Here is a 26,188-nt window from a genome sequence, read left to right as displayed (position 1 = left end):
TATCCTTCCCAAGTACACATGGAACACTTTCCAAGGTTAACCAAAATCTGATAAAATTCTTGCCCATTTGAAAACATTTATCCCAAGGATATATGATTAGAGAATATTGGAGAGCCCGCACTCTTCTTCTCCTCCTCCTCCGTTTTTGTTTGTTTTTTGTTTGCTTGTTTTTTAAGACAGGGTCTCACTCTATCACCCAGGCTGGAGTCCAGTGGTACAATCATGGCTCACTGCAGCCTTGACCTCCTGAACTCAAGCGATCCCCCCGCCGCAGCTTCCAGACTAGCTGGGACTACAGGTATGCACCGCTACACCTGGCTAATTCTTTTATTTTAAAAAGTTTTTGTAGAGACTGGGTTTCACTATGTTTCCCAGGCTGGTCTGGAACTCCTGGGCTCAAGCGATCTTCCTGCCTCAGCCTCCCAAAGCACTGGGATTACAGGTGTGTGCCACCATGCCCGGCCTACATTCTTCTTAAATGTACATGTAGCTTACCAGGATCGACCATTGTCCATAAAGTGTCAACAAATACCAAAGAATTTGTATCTAAAGGCCACAGTGCAATAAAACTAGAAATCAACAACAACAAGAAACCCTTACATTTGGAAAATGTTTTAACCCATTTATGGCTAATGTTCCATTATTGGAACACTAAGCTTGTGGGAATTTTTTATATCCTGCTGCTGAAGGTCATCGCCAAGGTCTGATTTTTCACACACACAAAAATTTGCAACCTCCGGCATAAATGGGTTAATGTATTGCTAAATAAAAGGATGACAAAACCACCAAGGAAATTGTCAGAATATTTAGAGCCAAAGAACAGATGTGTCCAGTTACAATGTGGAGGAACATGAAGACTTTACCACCAAACAATGAGAAACCTAGAGAAGCCCACACCATTGCGTCTTCCTTCAGAGCCACCCACGAGGCATGGATGTGGAAAGCACCTGAAAGGACCAAACTGTAGAGACAGTGCCTTCCTAAATGAGTAAATAACAGAAGCCGCTTTCATGCCTGTGGCCAGTCACTGAGGCTGGAGGAGGATGGAGAGGGGAGCAAGCCTACCAGAGAAGGACCTTCTTTGCTGAGACAAGGAGAAATCAGCAAGCTTTAGGAAACCTCTGAGCTGACAGATTAGCATCTGGAGGAGCCTTGAATGCAGAATAATCTTCTCTGCCAAGTAATTCTCTTAGAGGGAATTTTGCTGAGGAAGTGGAAATTGAAGGGTGGGACTAGAAAGCAAAAAGAAATCTCAGAGTCTTATAGTCACATGGGCCAGGTGCACTGGCATTATCATGCCTGTAATCCCAGCACTTCGCAAGGCTGAGGGGGAGGGTTGCTCGAGCCCAGGAGTTCAGTAGCACCCTGGGCAACATAGTGAGAGCACATCTCTACCAGAATTTTTTTTAAACTTAACCAGTCATGGTGGGTAGTGCATGCCTGTGGTCCCAGCTACACGGGAGGCCCAGGTAAGAGGATTACTTGAGCCTGGGAGATCAAGGCTGCAATGAGCTCTGATTGTACCACTGCACTGGGCCTGGGCAACATAGCAAGACCCCGCCTCAAAAAATAAATTATAGTCATACCGTACCAAAGAGTTGTAATCTCCAACTCATACAGTCTCCTGGTCTCAAAATCTCGTCTAACAGTCTTAAAATTTCAGTCCCATGGTTTCAACATGTCTCAGTTCTTATTCCAGGCTCCCCCTGGAGAGAGAGATGGACTTACCATCAGAGGATTTGAAACTAGAGATAGGCTGAAATTCATGAACCTTGAAACCAAACTCCACCCAAATAAAATCTGGTAAGAAGGTCCTGGTGGCCAGTGAAGTCTGAGGCTGGGCTGAAAAGTGGAGAGAGATCTCATTGCACTCCTGTAGCTTTAATTCCAGGGCTTTCATAGAGGAATTAAAGCCACAACCCTGCCCTGATTTGGCTCTGTTTCCGAATGCATTACACTGATAAGCCCCTCACCTAACTGCCTAACAGAAGAAAGAGCATTTCCTCTTGAAAAGAAACATGCCTGCATTAGACAAAATCTCTGAGATAAAATTTAAGAATTGTGTGATTTGCAGAGGTGCCAGATTTTATCAATTCATAAACAACAGCAAAATTCTTGATAGAAACAGATCACCCAGGGGTTGGAATTATCAGACAGAGACTTCTTAAAAATTACAATAAATTGGCCAGGCGCAGGGCTCACGCCTGTAATCTCAGCACTTTGGGAGGCCGAGGCGGGCGGATCATGAGGTCAGGAGATCGAGACCATCCCGGCTAACATGATGAAACCCCGTCTCTACTAAAAATACAAAAAAATTAGCCGGGCGTGGTGGCAGGCACCTTTAGTCCCAGCTACTCGGGAGGCTGAGGCAGGAGAATGGCGTGAACCTGGGAGGCAGAGCTTGCAGTGAGCCGAGATTGCACCACTGCACTCCAGCCTGGGCGACAGACGAGGCTCCGTCTCAAAAAAATATATATATATAATAAATATATTAAATAACTATAAGTAAATATGGCAGATGAAGTAGATGAAGAGGTGGAGAGTTTCAGATTTGGAAAGTATTTTGAAAGAAGAAAATGGACTGGGCGTGGTGGCTCACGCCTGTAATCCCAGCACTTTGGGAGGCTGAGGCGGGCAGATCACAAGGTCAGGAAATCGAGACCATGGTGACTGACATGGTGAAACCCCATCTCAACTAAATATACAAAAAAATTAGCCGGTCATGGTGGTGGGCATCTGTAGTCCCAGCTACTCAGGAGGCTGAGGCTGGAGAATGGTATGGACCCGGGATGCAGAGCTTGCAGTGAGCCAAGATTACGCCACTATACTCCAGCCTGGGTGACAGTGAGACTCCATCTCAAAAAAAAAAAAAAAAAGAAGAAGAAGAAAATGGAAATCTCCAAACTAAAAAATACAAGATCTGTAATTAAAATGCTTAATGAATGGGATTAATGCAGATTGGACACATCAAAGAAAGGATACATGAATTTGAAGACCTGTCAAAGAAAGTCATTCAAATGAAAGCACAGAGAGAAAGGAGAATGAGGAAAAAAAGAGCAAAACCTTAGTCACTAGTGTGATTATCAAGCAGTCAAAATGTGTATAATTGCATTTACAGAAGGGGAGGAAAGTGAGAAGAGGGCAGGACAAATGAAGTATCGTTGGAATTTTTTTCAAATTTGTTTAAAACCATAAACACCTGGATCCAGGAAGCTCGTCATCAGCCGACAGAGGAAAGAGGCAAACTGCATACAGCAGGGAACAGTGAGAATGATCGATGTCTTCCTCAGAAGCACTGGGCTTCCGAAGACAATGGAAAATGTCTTTTTATGTTGTCTTTTATATATGTCTTTTAAATGTTGAAAGAAAAAAATTCTATATCCAGCAAAAATAAATTTCTACATCCAGCAAAAATATCTTTCAAACATGAAGGCAAAATAATGACACTTTTGGGTTAACAAAGGAATAGACCAGTAGAGGTGCAATACAAGAAATGCTAAAGGGTGGTCTTTAGGTTGAAGGGAAATGATACTAGGTAGGTGAAGTGTACAAGAAAGGCTAAATACGTGAGTAAAAATGAATGTCTTTAAAAGATGATTAACTACTTAAATCAGTGTATCATGGGGTTTTTAATCAATGTAGAAGTAAAATATATGACAACAAAAGCACAAAGTGTTGCGGGAAGTAAATGAAATTAGACCACTGAAAGGTTATTACATTGTTTTGAATTTTAAAATATTAATTGAAGTGAGGCTGTAGTGAGTTAAAGATGCACATTGTAATCTTGAGAGCAAAAATAACACAGAGATACAACTCAATATTCAAGAGATAAAAAGAAATCCAAAAAATAGAAAGAGAGGATGAAAGGAAGAACAAAGAATAGACTAGACAAATAGAAATTATATAACAAGATGATAGATTTGATTCAACCATATCGATAATTATTTTAAATGTAAACCAAACACACTCCATGTAAAAGGCAGGAATGGACAGACTCAAAACAAGGCAAGAGCAACTAAACGTTTGTTGTATAAAATGCCCTTTATTTTTTATTATTTATTTATTTTTAGATGGAGTCTTGCACTGTCGCCTGGGCTGGAGTGCGGTGGTGCAATCTCTGCTCACTGCAACCTCCGCCTCCTGGGTTCAAGCGATTCTCCTGCCTCAGCCTCCCGAGTATCTGGGACTACAGGTGTGCGCCACCACGCCCAGCTAGTTTTTAGTAGAGATGGGGTTTCACCATGTTGGCCAGGCTGATCTCGAACTCCTGACCTCAGATGATCTGCCCGCCTCAGCCTCCCAAAGTGCTGGGATTACAGACATGAGCCACCGCGCCCGGCCAAAATGCCTTTTAAATATAAAGACACACAAAGATGGAATCTAAAAGAATGGGAAAAATGCCACTAAGCATAAGAAAGTGTGTGGTAGTATTAATATCAGATAAGTAAGATTTCAAGACCGTGAGTACTGCCTAATAATAGAGCTTCAAAATACATAAAGCCAAACAATTGACAGCAGTAACCGTAGATTTTTTATACTCTCCTCTCAGCAATTGGTAGAACAATTGGAAAAAAAATCTAAGAATATCAAAAATCTGAACATTAATAATAAACTTGACCTATTTGACATTTATAGAACAATGTACACAACAAATGCAGAATACACATTCTTTTCAAGCTCACACAAAATAAACTGCATACTGTAGATAATTTTTTTCAAAGTATCAATAATTTTCTAAGGACAGAGCTCATACAGAGTTTTTTTTTCTGACCACAGTGTTATTAAACCAAAGCTCAATAACATAAAAGAGATAACTAGAAACTCACAAAATACTTGGAAATTATGTATTTCTGAATAATCCATGGGTAGAAAAGATTACAATATCCATAAGGGATATTGGCCTATATTTTTCTTTTGTCTGACATCTTGGTAATGCTTCTTTGAATGAGTTTCCCTCCTCTTTAATTTTTTGGAAAAATTAGAAAAGGGGTGGTGCCGTTCTTTAAATGTTTGGTAAAATTCACCAATGAAGCCATCAGTTCCAGGCTTTAAGAGATTTTTAAATTACTGATTCAATCTACTTAGCAGTCGCAGATATATGCACATTTTAAATTTCTTCCTGATTTAGTCTTGGTAGGCTTTGTGTCTTTAGGAATTAATCTAGATTATCCAATTTATTAATGTACAGTTAATAATTTTTCATAATCCTTTTTATTTCTGTAGAATCAATAGTAATATCCCCTCTTTAATCTGATTTTAGTAACATAAATCTTTTTTTAGTCCACCTACCTTAAAGGTTTGTCAACTTTTTTTATCTTTCCAAAGAACCAATTGTTGGTTTCATCCATTTTGTATCTCGTTTTTCTATTCTCTGTTTCACTTATCTCTGTTCTATATTGTTCCCTTTCATCTGCTAGCTTTGGGTTTAGTTTTTTTCTTCTTTTTCTAGTTCCTTAAGTTGTGAAGTTAGGTTGTTGATTTGAGATCTTTACTTTTTGAAAATATAAGCATTTATAGCTATAAATTTCCCTCAACACTGCTTGTGCTGCCTCCCATAAATTGTAATATATTATGTTTTTGTTTTCATTTCATTCTAAACATCTCATTTTTCTTGTGATTTCTTTTTTGATCCATTGTTGATTAATTTCCACAATTTTGTGAATTTTTCAGTCTTATTTCTAGTATTGACTTCTAACTTCATCTCTTTATGATTGGTGAAGATAATTTGTATGATATCTATCTTTTTAAGTTTATCGAGACTGAATTTGTGGCCTAATGTATGTTCTACCCTGGAAGTTGTCTCTCATGTGCACTTGAGAAGCGTGTGTATGTCCAGCAAAAATACCTTTCAAACATGAAGGCAGAATAATGACACTGCTGGGTAGATGTTCTGCATGTCTGTTTGAGTTGGTTTATGGTGTTGGTAAAGTCCTCCATTTTAAAAAATATCTCTTGTGTCTGGTTCTTCTGTCCATTGACAGTGAAACAGTGAGGTACTGAAGTCTCCAACAATTATTGTAGCGCTGCCTGTATCTCTCTTCAATTCTGTTAATTTTTGCTGCATACATTTTGATGATCTGTCATTAGGTGTGTAAATGTCTATAATTGTTATATCTTCTTGCTGTATTTAACCTCTTATTAATATATAAGGTTCTTCATGGTATCTTGTAACATTTTATGATTTAATGTCTATTTTATGTGATATTAGTGTAGTCATTCCTCCCGTCTCTTGGTTACTATTTGCATGGATATATTTTTCCATCTTTTTAGTTTGGATCTGTTTAATGTCTTTGAATCTCGAGTGAGTCTTTTGTGGACATCGTATAGTTGGATCATGTGGGATTTTTTCAAAAATCCATTTTGCAGGCTGGATGTGGTGGCTCACACCTGTAATCCCAGCACTTTGGGAGGCCAAGGTGGGTGGATCACCTGAGGTCAGGAGTTTGAGTCCAGCCTGGCGAACATGGTGAAACCTCATCTCTACTAAAAATACAAAAATTTAGCTGGATATGGTGGTCTGCAACTGTAATCCCAGCTACTCGGGAGGCTGAGGCACGAGAATCACTTGAACCCAGGAGGCAGAGGTTGCAGTGAGCTGAGATCACGCCACTCTACTCCAGCCTGGGTGACAGAGACTTAAAAAAAATAAAAAATTCAATTTTGCCAGTCTCTGTCTCTTGATTAGATAACACATTTGTATTTAAAGTAGTTGCTGAGAAACGGGCTCCTGTCATTTGGCCATTTGTTTTCTATGTGCTGTGCAGCTTCTTTGTCCATTTCCTGCATTGCTGTCTTCTTCCGTGTTTAGCTGATTTTTGTAGTAAAAGGCTTAAATTCTTTCCTCATTTCATTTTGTGTACATTCTATAGCTATTTCCCTTTTGATTACCATGGGGATTACATTTATTATCCTAAAGTTATAACACTAATTTGAATTTATACTAGCTTAACATTAATAACATAAAAAAATTCTGTTCCTTTATAGCTCTGTGTTACCCCTTTTGGTTGCTGATGTCAGAAAATTACATCTTTATACATTATTAGTATAAAGTATTACTAGTTATTACTAGTAGTATAAAGTATTAAACATAAAGTAATAATTCTTATAAATATATTAGTGTCTTAAGTCATGTAGAAAACAAAAGGGGCAGTTATAAGCCATTGTTACAGTAATACTAGCTTTCATAATTTACATATAATTACCTGTATTGAGATCTTTATTTCTTCATAGTCCTTCAAGTTACTGTCTAGTGTTCTTTGAGTTCACCCTGCTGGACTCCCTTGTATTCTGTAGGGTGGGTCTAGTGGTAACAAACTCCCCAGCTTTTGTTTATCTGGGAATGTCTTAATTTCACCCTAACTTTTGAAGCATAGTTTTGCTAGATATAAGAGTCCTTGTCAACAGGATTTTTTTCTTTTATCATTTTGAACGTTTTGACCCACTGCCTTCTGGACTGAAAGATTCTGATGCAAAATATGCCGACAATCTTATTAAGGATTCTTGTACGGGATGAGTCACTCCTCACTTGCTGCTTTCAGGATTCTGCCTTTGTCCTTCAAAAGTTGGATTATAATGTGTTTTGGTGTGGGTCTCTTTGAGTTCCTTTACTTGGAGCTTATCAGGCTTCTTGGATGTTTGTATTCATGTCTTTCCTCAAATTTGGGAAGTTTTCACACATTATTTCTTCAAATATTCTATGCCTTTTTACTCTCCTTCTGGAACTCCCACTTTACATGTGCTGGCTGCTTGATGGTGTCGCACAGGTCTTTTAGGCTTTGTTCACTTTTCTTTTTTCTGCCTCTCTCAAATCTGCCTTTGAATCTCTTTAGTGAATTTTTCATTTCAGTTATTATACTTTTCAGCCCCAGAATTTGTTTGGCTTCTTTTTAGGATTTTTAATATCTTTGTTGATATTTTCATTTTTTCATACATCACTTTATTTTCTTCACATCTTTAGTTCTTTGAGCATCTTTAAGACTGTTCTTTTGAAGTCTTTTCCTGTTAGGTCTGCTATCAGGGCTTTTCCAGGGACAGTTTCTGATTATTTTTTCCATTGAATGGAACATACTTTCTTGTTTCTTTGAAGGCCTCGTGACATTTTGTTGAAAACTGGACATTTGAACCTAACTATGTGACAGCTTTGCTTGTCAGATTTTCCTCCTCCCTTGGGGGATTTGCTTTGTATGTTGTTGAAGCAGCATTTTTGTCTGGGTGAATACCCGGGGTTCATCATCTCACAGCAAGATTAACGACATGGACACACATGAGGAGTGAGTCTAGGAGTGGAGGTTTAATGGGCAAAAGAAAGAGAAAGGAGAACAGCTCTTACCGTCAAGACAGGGAGGAGTGCCCAGAAGGGAAATCTGGCCAGCTGCAGAGAGCCCCAGATTTTACAGGCAGGCTTGAGGAGGTGGTGTCCCATTTACATGGGGCCCACAGATTGGTTGGACCAGGTGTGACATTTACATAGTGTGTGGGCTGGGGAGGCTGCCCACCCCACCCTAATCTTATTATGCAAATGGCCTTTCCGCTTGGCCAGCGCCATCTTGCCTGCTCCTTACTGTACACGTGGCTGGCAAAGAAGGGAAGATGGAGCTGCCATTTTGAACATGTCTAGTCCCAGGTAGCCTTTTCCTATTGGCACAACTGCCACCATTCACCTGTGTGAGCTTCCAGCTTCCTTGTCTGTGTCTGCAGCTCGATTTTACAGGCTGCTATTTGTTAGAAAAGAAAATGATTTGGGAGCTGCTTTTCATTGAAAGGAAACATTACTAGACTTTCTTTCCCTCACTATCTGCCTAATTTCTTCTTAATTCCTAGATCATTGTTTCTGCTTATTGTTGGGTATTAATATTATTATTATTATAGGCTGCATCCGTGCCAAGGCCCAGCCCGAGGTGTAACCTTAAGGTCATTTCAGTTCCTTCTGAGCCTGGTCCTTTCTTTGAGCATACATGGTCATTTTCTAACTTTCCTTGTATATGCATTTTTTAAAAATGTCCTAGTCTTTAATGTCTGGCTCACAAAAGGGGGAAAGAGAAAAAAATGAAAGGAGGGGCAAAAGGGCACCACCTCTTTAACCCCCTGGAAGTCACTTCAGTGGCAGTGGTGGGTGGCGGCCGAACGGTGGGAAAGGTGCAACCATGCTGGTCGTGCACCTCTTTGTCTGCGCCTCTGTGGCCACCAGCCACGGTGATCAGAGCACTGTTAAGGAAAAGAGTCAAACTCTGTAAAATGTTTGAAGAGATTTATTCTGAGCCAAACACGAGAGACCATGGCCCCTGATACAGCCCTCAGGAGGTCCTGAGAACATGGGCCCAAGGCGGTTGGTGCAGCTTGGTTTTATACATTTTAGGGATATTGAGATATCAATCAAATACATTTAAGAAGTGCATTGGTTTGGTCCAGAAAGCCATGACAACTAGGGGGTTTGGTGAATTTAAACTTTTTCTGGCTGACAGTGGGTTGAGTTCTTCTAAAGACCTGGGATCAACAGAACGGAGACATCAGCTAAAGATGAAAGATTGTGGAGACAAAGGTTCTTTTGAATCTTATAGTGGCTGCCCTTAGGGATAATAGATGGCAAATGTTTCCATTCAGACCTCTAAAAGGTGCTAGATTTTGGTTAATCTCTTCAGGATTGGGAGGCCTGGAAGAAAAGGGTCTAGCTATGTTAATAGAGGGTCTTCACAGATACAATTTTTCCCCCACAAAGGACAGCGTTGCAGGCCCATTTCAAAATATGGCAAAGAAACGTATTTTACGGTAAAATATTTTGACTTTTTTCTTTGTCACATGATGTTATGCCAGAGTCAGATGGAAAGTAAGTCATGATCTGTAGGGTTAGATAAAAACTCCATGATGAGAATTTATGGTTTGTAGGGCGTGAGCTTCCCAGACCCCTCAGATAGGCATTTAGGCAAGGTTAAAAAAAAAAAAAAAAAAAAAATCAGGGCTTAGTCCTCAGCACTGATCCACTGTATTTGGATGTCAGGGGTTTGTCTTTTTTGTTTCTTGGGGTTTTGTGGCCACTTTGGTTCTCACAGGCTGCTCCAGGAACAAATGTACAGCTGCCTGTGGGGCTAGAGGTGGGGCTGCCTGCGGGTCCAAGAGCTGAAAAGGACCACCATCAACCACTTTTAGTAGACGCCAGAGTTCCAGAACAGTGACGGCAGACAGATTCTGCCAGTGCAGGTGTCGTCCAGACAGGGAGACAGACTTCAGGTGTCTCCTCCTCCACCGTCTTCCCAGAATCCTCCTCGCAACTGGGATATTTTGGAAAAAAAAAAAAATCTAGACAGGTTCTACATTCATATTTCTTCCTTAAGGTTTTTTTAAATTCTTGCTGCATTTTCAAGATACTGTAAGACAAAACAGTATAGGTGTGGTTAACTCAAGAAAGATGGTAGAGCTCTTCAATTCAGAAGATAATGCTTGGGGCCTTCTGTTCTCGTCAGGGTCCTATCAGGAGACAAACACCACACAGAAATTTAATCAGGAGAGCTTCATGCGGAGAGCTGTTATCTAGTAACAGGATGAACCATAAAGGGTGTAAACCAGAAATGAAATTCTAAGTCCCCAAACCAACTGAACAGACCCCCCACTCCCTTGGCCAAGGGGATCCCAAAGGAACTGCAAGAACGAGTTCAGGCCATGAAGGAAGGGGTTCAGACAGGCCTTGTCATTCTGTCACGCGTGTCCGTGTGAAGAGACCACCAAACATGCTTCGCGTGAGCAATGAAGCTTTTTAATCACCTGGGTGCAGGCGGGCTGAGTCCAAAAAGAGAGTCAGCGAAGGGAGATAAAGGTGGGGCCGTTTTATAGGATTTGGGTAGGTAAAGGAAAATTACAGTCAAAGGGGGGTTGTTCTCTGGCGGGCAGGAGTGGGGGTCACAAGGTGCTCAGTGGGGGAACTTTTTGAGCCGGGATGAGCCCAGAAAAGGACTTTCACTAGGTAATGTCATCCCTTAAGGCAAGGACCGGCCATTTTCACTTCGTTTGTGGTGGAATGTCATCGGTTAAGGCGAGGCAGGGCATTTTCACTTCTTTTGTGATTCTTCAGCTACTTCAGGCCATGTGGCCGTATATACATGCAAGTCACAGGGGATGCGATGGCTTGGCCTGGGCTCAGAGGCCTGGCGCATACCCCCTCCCTTTGGAGTTTAGGTACAACTGACCAGCATTAGTATTAAAACAGAGATCAAAAGACTCACAAAACAGATTCCGCAGCAATAAGATGCCAACTCTGAACCTGCGGCGTCACATGACAACAGGTCCTGAGGAAATGAAATTATTTTACTCCAAAATAGGTCTATTTGCCATATTATGAGGTGGCCTTGCAAAACTGTCTCTTGTGGGGGACATCTGCATTCTGTAGAGAGTCTCCTTCCCTTTCTAGGTCTTCTCCTCACCCAGGAGAGGGGTTTAACCAAGAGTCTGACACCTTTTAAGGTACAAGAGGAGACGTTTGCCGTCATTCTCACTGGAGCCTGCTGCTTAGAAGCCTTGTCGACAGAACAAGAGCCTTGGCTTTGTCCCCCTTTGTCTTAACTCGAGTGTTTCCTTCTGCTAACTTCAATTCTTTAGGCAGAGCTTACCTCTTCCAGCCAGCTGCCAATCAGAAAAATTCTGAGTCCACCGCCCCTGCGCTCCCCCTTTGAGATGTCCTGCCTTCCTGGGTGGATCCAATATGTACCTTACATGTACTGATGTATGTCTTTGCCTGTAACTTCAATCTCCCTAAAATGTATAAAACCAAGCTGTAACTAGACCAACTCAGGCACACATTCTCAGGGTCTCTTGAGGGTGTACCCCAGGCAGTGGTCACTTACACTTGGCTCAGAGTAAGCCTCTTTAAATACTTCATAGAGCTTTGCGGTCTTCATCAACAAGGGTCAATGAGAGCTATGAAGTATTCCCTAGGACTGAGGGAGAGCTCCCAAAGAGGAAGTAAGCCTTCCTCGTCCCCATCAAGATAGTGGTGGGCGAATGTGCATTATGTATTTAAAGCTCAAATAAACTATTTAGGGCATGTACGACCATTCTTTTTCACTCATTGCCTGCCTTAACGAACTAATTGCCAGTCCTGACCACTCACAGCTGGAGGCATCAAAGGATGTACAACTTAGAACGTTGCCAAGTAGGCAGTAAAATCAGTGGGCAAGAGGACAGGCTTCACCCGGAATGTGATTAAGAGTCACACATGCTCGTAAGTCACTCAGGAAAATGTCTGTGTAGGTTTTCCCACCCAAGAGCACATTAAATCCAGATGTCAGAGTGAATATGGAGAGAGAGAGAGAGAGGAACATGCTTTCTCATCAGAAAAAGACAGACTTACTTCGCTCAAGCAGAGAGTGACACCACAAAGGGAAGGAAATTGGTTGATGGCAGAAACATCTAGAAAATTTACGGTTCTAAAACATCAGAAGAAAAAACAAACCAAATGAAAGCTATTCTTTATATTGTCTTTGCCGAGGGCTTATAAACGTAAGCGAAACACTAAGAGCCAACAGAAAACTTGGCAGACTTGAAGAGATAATTTACAGAAGAGATGTTACAATTTAACATCTAAAAAATACATAAGGAAATGGTAATGAAATAATTTTAAGCCAAAAAAGAAGTGTAAATTTGTTTCATACCACAGTAGAGGGAAGCTCGTCCCTTAGTGCCTCCTCATGCCCTGGGAGATCACCTCTCCCATTGCCCAGAATGAAGCTGAACTTTCAGGAATACTGGCATTCCTGGTGTGATACGCCTTTGTTGTGATCGAAGCCTGTTCATTGTCTCAGGAATTTCAGGCTCCTGGACAGCTTTGTGAAAGCTCGTTGTAAAGAAGGACCCTTTGCTTGTTTTTAGCAGCTGAGCTGCAGCACGTGAACAGCGAAGTCCAGTGGCCTCCTTTTAAATAAGAAAATCTAGTTCTGACACTCTCCTTGACACTGTGTCGAAACAACTTAGAGTGCACCACTTAGAGAAGGCATCAAAATGAGAGAAAGATTTACCCTGTGTGATCTGTAGTTTTCTCAGGACTGGAGCTATTCAGAACATGACCACAAGATTTATTGTATCTGGTCTAATTTGGCAGCAATTCCAGGGTAGCCAAAAGATGTACAATCTAAACCATGGCTAGTTTGGCCGAGGAGAATCACAGAATTCTAAATTGTATTGAGGCAAAGAAGAATAGTGTTCTTTCTCTATTTGTTTCTTTTTCAAAGCCTTGATGTACATTCCACTTGGAATACTCCTGTCGTAGTTCAGTTGTTCATGTTATGTACATTATTATGAAATCACGGCTGATGCCCCACCCCTCTGCAGGTTCCCCCTGAAGAAGCTGCTGCTTTTTTTTTTTTTTTAAATACTTTAAGTTCTAGGGTATATGTGCACAACGTGCAGGTTTGTTACATAGGTATACATGTGCCATGTTGGTGTGCTGCACCCATCAACTCGTCATTTGCATTAGGTATTTCTCCTAATGCTGTCCCTTCCCCAGCCCCCCAGCCCCGACAGGCCCTGGTGTGTGATGTTCCCCACCCTGTGCCCAAGTGATCTCGTTGTTCAGTTCCTGCCTGTGACTGAGAACATGCAGTGTTTGATTTCCTGTCTTTGTGATAGTTTGCTGAAAATGATGGTTTCCAGCTTCATCCATATCCCTGCAAAGGACATGAACTCATGCTTTTTTATGACTGCATAGTATTCCACGGTGTATATGTGCCACATTTCTTTAATCCAGTCTATCACTGATGGACATTTGGGTTGGTTCCCAGTCTTTGCTATTGTGAATAGTGCCGCAATAAACATACGTGTGCACGTGTCTTCACAGTAGAATGATTTATGATCCTTTGAGTATATACACAGTAATGGGATCGCTGGATCAAATGGTATTTCTGGTTCTAGATCCTTGAGGAATCTCCACACTCTCTTCCACAATGGTTGAACTAGTTTACACTCCCACCAACAATGTAAAAGCGTTCCTATTTCTCCACATCCTCTCCAGCATCTGTCGTTTCCTGACTTTTTAATGTTCGCCGTTCTAACTGGCATGAGATGGTATCTCAGTGTGGTTTTGATTTGCATTTCTCTGATGACCAGTGATGATGAACATTTTTTCATGTTTCTGTTGGCTGCATAAATGGAAGAAGCTTCTTCTGATCATCTCAATTGATACAGAAAAAGCATTCGACAAAATTCAACACGCTTTCATTATAAAAGCAAAATACCCTAGGAATAAAAGGAAACTATCTCAACGTAATAAAAGCCATATATGTAAAACCCACAACAAATATTGTCCTCAGTGGTGGGAGACTGAACGCTTTTCCTCTGATATCAGGAACAAGACAAGGATACGCACTTCCACCACTTCTATTCAACATGGTATTTGAAGTTCTTCCCAGAGTAGTTAGGCAAGGAAAAAAAAAAAAAAAAAGTAAAAGGCATCCAAACTGGAAATTAAGAAGTAAAATTATCTGTTTGTAGATGACATGATCTTATATGTGGAAAACCCTAAAGATTTTATAAAAAGTTTAGCTATTAGTTCTTCGTTGGATATATAGATTGTAAAGATTTTCTCCCATTCTGTGGGTCATCTGTTTGCTGATTATTTCTTTTGTTGTGCAGAAGTTTTGTACTTTAATAAAGTCCCATCTATTTATCTTTGTTTTTGTTGCATTTGCTTTTGGGGTCTTGGTCATGAAGTTTTTACCTAAGCCAATGTCTGGAAGGGTTTTTTCTGATATTATCTTTTAGAATGTTTATGGTTTCTGGTCTTAGATTTAAGTCTTTCATCCATCTTCAGTTGATTTTTGTATAAGTTGAGAGATGAGGATCGTTTTACTCTTCTACATGTGGCTGCCAATTACCCCAGCACCATCTGTTGAATAGGGTGTCCTTTCCCCATTTTCTGTTTTTGTTTGCTTTGAGGAAGATCAGTTGGCTGTAAGTATTTGGGTTTATTTCTGGGTTCTCTATTCTGTTCCATTGGTCTGTACACCTATTTTTATACCAGTCCCACGCTGTTTTGGTGATTCTGGCCTCATAGTATGGTTTGAAGTCGGGCGATGCGATGGCTCCAGATTTGTTCTTTTTGCTTAGTCTTGCTTTGGCTCTGTGAGGTCTTTTTTGGTTCCATATGAATTTAGGATTTTTTTTCTCATTCTGTCAGTAATGATGGTGGTATTTGGATGGTAATTGCATTGAATTTGTAAATTGCTTTTGGCAGTTTGGTCATTTCACAGTATTGATTCTACCCATTCGTGAACATGGGATGTGTTTCCATTTGTTTGTGTCATCCATGATTTCTTTCAGCGGTGTTTTGTAGTTTTCCTTGTAGAGGTCTTTCACCTCCTTGGTTAGGTATATTCCTAGTATTTTAATTTTTTGCAGCTATTATAAAAGGGGTTGAGTTCTTAATTTGATTCTCAGCTTTGTCATTGTTAGTGTATAGTAGAGCTGCTGATTTGCATACATTAATTTTGTATCCTGAAACTTTGCTGAATTCATTTGCCAGTTCACGGAGCTTTTTGGATGAATCTTTAGAGTTTTCTAGGTATGACCATATCATCAACCAAAAACAACAGTTTGACTTCCTCTGTACTGATTTGGATGCCCTTTATTTTTTTCTCTTGTCTGACTAATATCCAGACTCTACAAGAAACGCAAACAAATCAGCAAGAAAAAAAAAAACAATCCTATCAAAAAGTGGGCTAAGGATATGAACAGACAGTTCTCAAAAGAAGATATACAGATGACCAACAAATATATGAAAAATGTTCAACATCACTTCTTATCAGGGAAATGCAAATCAAAACCACAATGTGATACCACCTTACTCATGCAAGAATGGCCATAATCAAAAAATAATAGACATTGGCATGGATGTGGTAAAGGGGGAACAGTTTTAAAGTTGTTGGGAATGTAAACTGATAAAACCACTATGGAAAACAGTGTGGAGATTCCTTAAAGAACTAGAAGTAGATCTACCGTTTAATCCAGCAAATCCCACTTTTGGGTATCTACCCAGAGGAAAAGAAGTCGTTATACAAAAAAAACACTTGCACACACTTGTTTATAGCAGCACAATTTGCAACTGCAAAAACAAGAAACCAGCTCAAATGCCCACCAATGAGTGGATAAAGAAAATGTGAGAGATATATACCTATATGTATAGATATAGATATATATATATATGATGGAATATATATATGATAGAATATATATATGATAGAATATATATAATAGAATATATATGATAGAATATATATATATATATGATGGAATACTACTCAGCCATAAAAAGGAACAAAATAATGGCATTTGCAGCAACCTGGATGGAAGTGGAGACCATTATTCTAAGTGAAATAACCAAGAGTGGAAAACCAGACATCGTATGTTCTCACTCGTAAGTGGCAGCTAAGCTATGAGAATGCAAAGCCATAAGAATAATACAGTGGACTTTGGGGAGTCGTGGGAAAGGGTGGGAGGTGGGTGAGGGATAAAAGACTGCACATTGGGTACACTCTCCACTGTGATGGGTGCACCAAAATCTCAGAAATCACCACTAAAGAACTTATTCATGTAACCAAACACCACCTGTTCTCCGGAACACCTATTGAAATATAAAAAAAAAAAAGGCCAGGCACGGGGGGTCATGCCTGTGATCCCAGCACTTTGGGAGGCTGAGGCAGGTGGATCACTTGAGGTCAGGAGTTCAAGACCATCCTAGCCAACGTGGTGAAACCTCCTCTCTACTAAAAATACAAAAATTAGCTGGGTATGGTGGCGTGTGCCTGTAGTCCCAGCTCCTCGGATGGCTAAGGGACGAGAATCACTTGAACTTGGGAGGCGGAGGTTGCAGTGAGCTGAGACTGTGCCACTGCACTGCAGCCTGGGGAACAGAGTGAGACTCTGTCTCAAAAAAAAAGAAAAAAGAAAAGAAAAGAAAAACCTGTTAGAAATAATAATTCATCAAAGTTTGAGGATACAAAATCCACACACAAAAATCAGTTGTGTTTCTATACACTTGCAACGAGCAATCCAAAGATTAAAAAAACAATTTCAGGCCAGACGTGGTGGCTCATGCCTGTAATCCCAGCGCTTTGGGAGGCCGAGGCAGGCGGACAACCAGGTCAGGAGATCGAGACCATCCTGGCTAACATGGTGAAACCCCGTCTCTACTAAAAATATAAAAAATTAGCTGGGCATGGTGACGGGCGCCTGTAGTCCCAGCTACTGGGGAGACTGAGGCAGGAGAATGGTGTGAACCCGGGAGGCAGAGCTTGCAGTGAGCTGAGATCGTGCCACTGCACTCCAGCCTGGGCAACAGAGCAAAGCTCCACCTCAAAAAAAAAAAAAAAATTTCATTTATAATAGTATTAAAAAGAATGAAATACCTAGGAATAAATTTAACTAAAAAAGTAAAAGACTTGTTCACTGAAAATACAAAACATTGCTGAAAGAAATTAAAGAAGATGTAAATAATTTTAAACACATCCCATGTTCATGGATTGGAAGACTTTAATATTGTAAAATAGACTGGGTGCGGTGGCTCACGCCTGTAATCCCAGCATTTTGGGAGGCCGAGGCGGGTGGATCACCAGGTGAGGAGATCGAGACCATCCTGGCTGACACAGTGAAACCCCGTCTCTACTGAAAATACAAAAAAATTGGCTGGGCATGGTGGCAGTCGCCTGTAGTCCCAGCTGCTGGGGAGGCTGAGGCAGGAGAATGACATGAACTTGGGAGGCAGAGCTTGCAGTGAGCTGAGATCGCGCCACTGCACTCCAGCCTGGGTAACAAAGCAAGACTCCGTCTCAAAAAAAAAAAAAAAATATATATATATATATATATATAGTAAAATGTCAGTACTATCCAAAGTGATCTACAGATTCAGTGCAATCCTATTAAAGTCCCAATGGTGTTTTTTGCAGAAATAGAAAAACCCATCTTAAAACTCATGTGGAATCTCAGGAGACCCCCAGATAGCCAAAACAATCTTGAACAGGAGGTAAAAGGTTGGAGGACTCACGCTTCCTGATTTTAAAACTTAGCACAAAGCTACAGTAATCAAAGCAGTGTGACACTGGCATAAAAGCAGACACATAGACTAGTGGAATGGAGTACAGAGCCCAGTAATAAACCCTCACGTATATGGCTAAGTGATGTTCTACAGGTGCCAAGACTACTCACTGGGGAAGACAGTCTTTTCAATCAGTGGTGCTTGGAAAACTGGGTATCCACATGCAAAAGAATGAAGTAGGGCCCTTACCTAAACCCCATTTACAAAAACTCACTCAAAATGGATCAAAGACCTAAATGTCAGAACTAAAATTATAAAACTCTTAGAGTAAAACATAGAGGAAAAGCTTTGTGACATCTGATTTGGCAAAGATTTTTTAGATATGACACCAAAGGCACAACCATCAAAAGTGAAAAATAATTAGGCTTCATCGAATTTTTAAAAAGGGTACCATTGTGTAAAAAGGCCATTATTGACACAGTCTAAAAGCAGCCCTCAGAATGGGGGAAATATTTGCACATTGTGTATCTGATAAGGGATTAATGTCCAGAATGAATGAAGAACTCCAAAAGCGCAACAACAAAAATAATGCAAATCAAAAACGGGTAGAGGGCCGAACAGGTATTTCTCCAAAACAAATATACAAGTGGCCAATAAGCCCGTGAAGAGATTCTCAACATCATTAATCAGGAGGGAAACACAAATCAAAGCCTCAGTTAGACACCACTTCCCATCCATGGTGATAGCTACTGTTAAAGGAAAGACACCACTGGGAAACAAGTGCTTGCAACAATGTGGAGAAATTGGGGTCCTTGTGCATGGTTGGTGATGACGTAAAATGGTGCAGCTGCTGTGGAAACTCTTCTTCAAAAGAGTGAACACAGAATCACCCTGTGATCCAGCAGTTCCACTTCTGGGCACCTACCCAAAAGAATTGAGATCAGGGATTTAAACAGGTATTTGTCCACCTGTGTTGATAGCAGCATTATTCACAATAGACAAAAGGTGAAAACAACCCCAGTGTTCGTGGATGGACGAACAAAATGTAGTGTGTACACATAATGGAATATTGTGCAACGCTGTGGATGGGTGAATGGATGAACAAAATGTAGTGTGTACACATAATGGAATATTGTGCAACGCTGTGGATGGGTGAATGGATAATGAAGTGTAGTGTGTACACATAATGGAATATTGTGCAACGCTGTGGATGGGTGAATGGATAATGAAGTGTAGTGTGTACACATAATGGAATATTATGCAACGCTGTGGATGGGTGAATGGATGAACAAAATGTAGTGTGTACACATAATGGAATATTGTGCAACGCTGTGGATGGGTGAATGGATAATGAAGTGTAGTGTGTACACATAATGGAATATTGTGCAACGCTGTGGATGGGTGAATGGATGAACAAAATGTAGTGTGTACACATAATGGAATATTGTGCAACGCTGTGGATGGGTGAATGGATAATGAAGTGTAGTGTGTACACATAATGGAATATTGTGCAACGCTGTGGATGAATGGATAACGAAGTGTAGTGTGTGTACACAGTGGAATATTATGCAACCCTCAGAAGGAGTGCAGTTCCAATACGTGCTCCTGCGGCATGGATAGACCTCGAGGATACTGTGCCAACGGATAGGAGCCAGTACTGAAAGGACAAATGTTGGATGATTCCACTTGTGGAAGTAGTGAGTCAAATTCATCGAGACAGGAAGTGGAATGGTGGGTACCGGGGGCTCAGGGGCAGGGGAATGGTGAGCTGGTGTTTGGTGGGTTCACTGTTTCAGTTTGGGAAGATGGAAAGGTCTGGTGATGATAGTTACATAACTGTGTGAATGTACTTAATGCCCCTGAACTGTACCCCGTAATCATGGTTATGCTGGTGAACTTCACATTGTATCTGTTTTAACACTCACACGTGCACACACACCCTCCTCCCCACAGTCTCTGACTTCCCTCCTGCTCTGGGCTGTGCCACTGCCTTAACCCGGACCAGTTCCTTCCACAGCGAAGAAACCCTATGCATGTTGGAAATAGGGTTTGTCTCATCAAGTATTTGATATGTAGAGACTTGTAGACCCTATGGGAGGGCAAAAGACATGCAAGGCTCCAACACCCTCCCACTTCTGTTTCCTAACACTGAAAAAAATCTGGTAGTGCAATTACAAGGACAAGTCACAATGATTTTTTCAACAGTTGTGCATTTTACATCAAATCACCTCTCCACGGGAACGTGTCCTGGGCACTAGTACAGCTGTGCCAGGCAGTAGGATCGGGGACGGGCTCTGGGGTCAGACTCAGGGAGGTCCTCATGGACCAGCAGGTACCTGTCTCTTCTGGGGTGAAACCTGTGGAGGGGACGGAGGTGGCCCCACCAGGCGTCCAGCCCAGGACACAGCTCCTCAGACAAGCTGCCTCGCAGCACCTGGGAGGGTGTCAAGGAGCTGCTTTTTGAATGGCTTGCTCACCAAGGTGAGGAACACCAGACGTTTCTGAAAACTGGGTGGGCCGATGTCTGCATGGACTGTGGGTCTGGAGTGCAGCAGCTCCAGGGCCCGCCCTGACATCAGACCATTAAATGACCACTTGGATTTGCCAGTGGCTCACAGAAGACCCTGGGATGCACCCCCCATCCCCCCCCAGCTAATTTCTTCCCTCTGAAGTAGATGAATATTTTCTAGTTTTCTGCATTACTTTACTTTCATCTATTCAGGTTATTTTCTGAAATGAGGGTGTAACTTTACATTCTTTAAGTCAGATTTGCCATATCAATGATGGCTCCGTTTTATGCCCCTGTTCAGTATACCCTCCCCTTGAGTGAAGTTTGAGCTTAAATTCTGATAAAAGTTGAGGAACTTGTTTTCACCTCCCTCAGCCACCTAGGATGGTCATACTCGATTTCACATTCCAAGAATTCAAGCCCATAGATGAAAATGATTAGAAAAAGGCTTTTGAGAATAACCTTTCACCATCTGAATATGTGTCCCTTTCAGTGGCAAATGCACTTTCAAGTGTTCAGTGCATTTTTATTGCCATTCTGGAAAGCTGGGATTGTGACTTCCGTGGAGTCCCTGAGGCCAGCGTAGTAAAGCTGAGCTGCGAATGAGAAAAGACACTAACATCTCAGGCCTGTTTGTTACCAGTGCAAAACGTGATTGGTGGGTAGGTTGAGCATGAACTTGGTATAAGATTCTGCAGAAGCAACTGAAACCCAGGCGGGGCTCTAGGCCCCAAGATGTTTACTGTATTTTAGTTTGTCAGAGCACAGTTTGGGGAAAATAAATACCCAACAGTTACGTGATCTGTCTGCAGCTTCTAACAGCACAGGAAATGCTCGTGAAATCACGCTGGGTGCAAATAGCTAAAGTACACAGTTGTAAATGGAGTGGGATCTCAGCCATTTAAAGGGAATGGAGAAAATTCTGAAGTGAAATTCACCAGCATCCTGGCACCCACACTCCTCGCTGAGGAGGCCGAGGTAGCGCCCGCAGCGGCCGGGAGCCGCAGGGAACACCGGAAGTGCAGAGGAGGGAGCCCCCCTTAGGGTGGTCCTGACCAGGGCTGGCAAGTGTGGGCGCCCGGCCCCTTGCCCAGGCTGGGACCACTCTGAGGGACAACTCACCCTTCAGAGCGCCTGGTGGGCTCTGGCTGTGACCCTCGAGCAGCCTCCTCTCCCCTGTCCTGCCACCTACCCCCAGCCTCCAGGTGGAACTATACAATTGCTTTTATAACTGACCCCTGAACCAAAGAGAAGCCTATGGTTTTTCTAGTCCTAATGACCTGTTTTATGTTCCAAGGAACAGTGCATCCCAGTCCCCGTGAGACGCCTTCCCTGTGGGAGCTCAGTCACCGACCTTCTCCTGAGGGTGGAGACCCACGGCACGGAAGAGCCCAGGCCATGGCCGTGCCCACCAGTAACCTCCTTTCTCTCTTGTCTCAGGCCAGGTACAGGGGTCTGGTCTTCCTGCACCCAGGTTGGCCGCTGTGTGCCCACGAGAAGGTGGTGGTGCAGCTGGCGTCCCTGCACGGAGTCCGGCTCCAGCCTGGAGACTTCTACCTGCAGGTCACATCGGCGGGGAAGCAGTCAGCTAGACTGGTCTTGAAATGCCTGTCCCAGCTGGGAAGGGGCACAGAGGAAGTCACCATCCCTGAGGCCATGTATGGCTGTGTCTTCACGGGGGCGTTCCTGGAGTGGGTGAACCAGGAACGGAGCCACGTTCCCCTGCACACCTGCTTGCTGACCTCAGGCTTGGCTGTCCACCGAGCCCCGTGGAGCGACATCACTAACCCTGTCTTTGTCCCCAGCCCTGGAGCCATCCTGCAGAGCTGCTCCAGCTGCACAGGTCCCGAGCAACTGCCCAGCAGCCCCTCAGAGGCCCCAGCCCCCACCCAAGCCATGGCAGGCCCCCATTTCCAGGGAAGCACCCCTTCCCCCGACACCCTGACCCCACCCTGCCGCCGAGGGTGTGTGGGCAGCGACCAGCTCAGGCACCTTCCTTACCCAGAAACAGCTGAGCTGGGAAGGCCCCGGACCCTGTCTGGAAGCTCAGACAGGGACTTCGAAAAGGTCAGCCCCTCAGAGCAGGGCCCACGGATGCCCCCCGAGAACTGTGGGGAGTTGGGGCAGAAGCCAGACCCCATGAACCAGGAGGACGGCCCCAAGACCCTCACCTTCCACACAGACCTGGACATCCCGAGCAGCAGGAGGCGGCCGCCAGGGGACTCCAGTTGTGTGCAGCCTAGACGCTGGTTCAGGGAGTCGTACATGGAGGCCCTGCGGAACCCCATGCCCCTGGGCAGCTCTGAGGAGGCCCTCGGGGACCCGGCCTGCAGCTCTCTGGCTGGAGCCAGCAGGGACCCGGGGACTGGGACAGCAGCCAGTGGGACTCAGGAGGAAACCTCTGGCACCTGGGGAGACCCCCAACAGACCCCGAGTCTAGAGAAGGAGAGGCACACGCCCAGCCGGGCAGGTCCAGGAGCCGCGGGGCGGACCCTTCCCAGGAGGTCTCGGTCCCGGGAAAGGGCGCCCAGAAGCTCCAGAGGGGCCCAGGCTGCAGCCTGCCACACCTCCCACCACTCAGCTGGTGCTAGGCCTGGGGGCCACCTAGGAGGACAAGCTGTGGGGACCCCAAACTGTGTCCCAGTAGAGGGTCCCGGCTGCATCAAAGAGGAAGGTAAATGCTCCACACCCCCTCCCCTGCATACCCCACAACCTCCCCCGCACGCCCCCACTCCCTCCTGTGCACACCCCAAACCTCCCCCGCACACCCCACAACCTCCCCTGCACACCCCACCCTCCCCCACACACCCCACAACCTCCCCTGCACACCCCAACCTCCCCCACACACCCCACAACCTCCCCTGCACACCCCAACCTCCCCCGCACACCCCACAACCTCCCCTGCACACCCCACCCTCCCCCGCACACCCCACCCCTCCCCTGCACACCCCAACCTCCCCCACACACCCCACAACCTCCCCTGCACACCCCACCCTCCCCCGCACACCCCACAACCTCCTCTGCACACCCCCACCCCTCCCCCGCACACCCACCCCTCCCCTGCACACCCCCACAGCCTCCCCCTGCGCTGTCCCCCTCCCACCCTGTAACAGTTTTGTTTGGTCACTTGATCCACAAGAAGCCAGTCTCCACATTCATGTTGGGCTCATGTTCTGGAGACCAGAAGTCCAACGTCAAGCTGTGGGCAGAGTCCCCGCTCCGAGGTCCAGGGGCACCCACCCGCCTCTTCCGGCTTCCGGGACTCCAGGTGTCCTGGGCTGTTGCTGCAGCACTCTGACCGTCCTCCCCTTTGCCTCTGACTCGAATCTCCCTCTTCTTGCTCTTGGGCATCCATGACTGGATTCGGGGCCCCTGTAAACCCAGTGCGACCTCACATCCAGATCCCCAGACTCGGTTTCCAACTGGAGGCCACATTCACAGTTTCCAAGGGTTAGGAGAGAAAATGGGACGATTTAAAGACTGTTTGTAGGGCATAAAGCAAGAAAAGAATGACAACATGTTTCTTAAATCAAGTATTTCAAATATTTTTTCTTTTTCTTTTTCTTTTTCTTTTTTTTTTTTTGAGTAAAGAAATAGCCTGTAAGTAACACAACCAGTGATGTTGGAAAGAAGGAAAACATGTGAACATACTGATGTGGGCTCCAGCGAGCGGGGCCACCCAACCTCGGGAAATGGACGGGCTGAGCCCTCCTCTCTGTGGGCCGCCCGCTGCGGTGCCTGGAGACAGCTGCCTGGCCGCCCACCCTCTACCCGCCTGGCCTAACCAGGGGCTCGGAGGCACCACGGCCCGTGGAGACAGAAGTGTGGCCCGGCCCGTTCCAGCCACCTCACGAGGGTCTTTCGCCTTCGAAGTTAGGCTGCTGTGCCTGGAACTTCTGACGTTCCCAGAGTGCCGCACACACGGGACCTACTGCAGAAGGAGCTTTTTTGTAACAAAAGTACTCACTTGGGGCAACACTTCCTGAAAGTGTTCTGTCACCTCACTGCAATTCAGCTAAAGTGAGAAGTCCCAGCCCCCCCCCCGTGGTTTCCAGCCCCTCACCTTTCCTTTGTATTGATTTTCTTCCATTTGTACTGGGCAGAGAAGACACACAATCGTGCAGCACCCCTCGCAGTCACACACACACCGTAACAACCACAGTCACATGCCTCACACGATCACACGCTCGAGTTCCACATAGCACACACGTGTACACGCAATCACACACCACACACAGTCACATGCCTCACATGATCACACTCTCCAGAGTTACACATATCACACATGCAGTCACACCACACACAGTCACATGCCTCACGTGATACACGCACATACACACCACACACAGTCACACGCAGTCACACTACAGTCACATGCCTCACATGATCACACTCTCCAGATTGACACACACACCAGAGTTCCACATACCAGACACAGTAACACACCACACAGTCACATGCCTCACACAATCACACGTGCCCGAGTTACACATACCACGCACGCGCACGCAATCACACACCGCGTGCAGTCACACACGCTGCACTTTGAGCAGATGAGTAGGGATGAGATGACGCGTTCTTCCTGAGGGGTCTGCAGGTAGGGAGCTGTCTGTGAGCTGGAGAATATGTCTCTGTCTGTGATGACACCGCGTCTCCGTGATGACGCCGCGTGCCCTGTGCAGTGGAACACGCTTTCACTTCCCACGTGAACTGGGACAAGTTCTCATGGAACCGCCTATTTTCATGCGTGTTTCTGTCCCGTGGTGCGTAGCAAGCTGAGCAGAGCAGCTGCCTTCAACACGCAGGAAAACTTTCATCTTTGACACGGCCTCTTTCCTTTGTCCAGACGTTCTTGCGTCCTCAGCCTGCGTCAGCACAGACGGCGGCAGCCTCCATTACCACAACCCCAGCGGGCTTTCCGATGCGCCTGCCCAGCAGCCACGCCCTGAGCAAGAAGGGTGGCCGCTGGGCACAGGGGACTTCCCCAGCCAGGTGCCCAAGCGGGTGCTGGACGTCAACCAGGAGCTGCTGCAGTCCGGGGTCATCACCCTCCCAGGTGAGCATGGGCTGCCGCTTGCCCAGGTGAGCACACACCAGGCTCTCCTGTCAGGGCGGATCTCACCTCTAAGCCAACAGCACAGACCCAGCTCATCACCTCGTGGGAGTCAAACCCTTGGCAGCTGCCCTGTCTCTCTCCACAGGGACCCGAGACCGTCAGGGCAGAGCGGTGGTGCAGGTCCGCACCAGGAGCCCGCTCTGGACCAGGGAACACTCGTCCTGCACCGAGCTGACCCGACTGCTGCTGTACTTCCATAGCATCCCCAGGTGGGACGGGGGGCCAGGCCCCACCCTGCAGACCCGTGGGACCCCAGCTGCATGTGCGTGGCAAAGTGGGGGGCACGGGGAGGTGCCAGCTTCCATGACCAGACTCTGCCTCTCCTAACCTCATCTTTCAAAACAGTCAGCACCCGCGTTCTTCCAGCCTTGATTTCTACACACCATTTCTTGTCTTCTGTACGCATCCTTCCCAGTGACACCCAAAATTAAACACACCTGGCTACGGGGCGGGGAGGGCACACTCACTCTTTTGACCAGGACTCAGCCATCTGTGTGATGTGCAGCTTCTCCCGGCTTTGAGTCAGGGTTCTCTTGTGTTCTTGGCTACATGA

The 26,188-nt window shown here is 44.6% G+C and overlaps 1 protein-coding gene across 1 annotated transcript in view; it reads left to right on the top strand.

Moving 5' to 3' along the window:
- The window catches only part of PLEKHG4B (pleckstrin homology and RhoGEF domain containing G4B), an 88,584-nt gene that overhangs the window by 24,888 nt on the left and 37,508 nt on the right, over nucleotides 1-26,188 (top strand). Inside the window, exons 3-5 of the mRNA XM_007961049.3 lie at nucleotides 21,960-23,193; nucleotides 25,366-25,575; nucleotides 25,721-25,844. Of these exons, the coding sequence (XP_007959240.3) occupies nucleotides 21,960-23,193; nucleotides 25,366-25,575; nucleotides 25,721-25,844 (1,568 nt within the window). The remainder of the gene's footprint in view (nucleotides 1-21,959; nucleotides 23,194-25,365; nucleotides 25,576-25,720; nucleotides 25,845-26,188) is intronic.

Source organism: Chlorocebus sabaeus, chromosome 4, assembly GCF_047675955.1.
Source record: "Chlorocebus sabaeus isolate Y175 chromosome 4, mChlSab1.0.hap1, whole genome shotgun sequence".
In the NCBI taxonomy this organism is placed as follows: Eukaryota; Metazoa; Chordata; class Mammalia; order Primates; family Cercopithecidae; genus Chlorocebus; species Chlorocebus sabaeus.
This window is presented reverse-complemented; position numbering and strand designations above follow the sequence as displayed.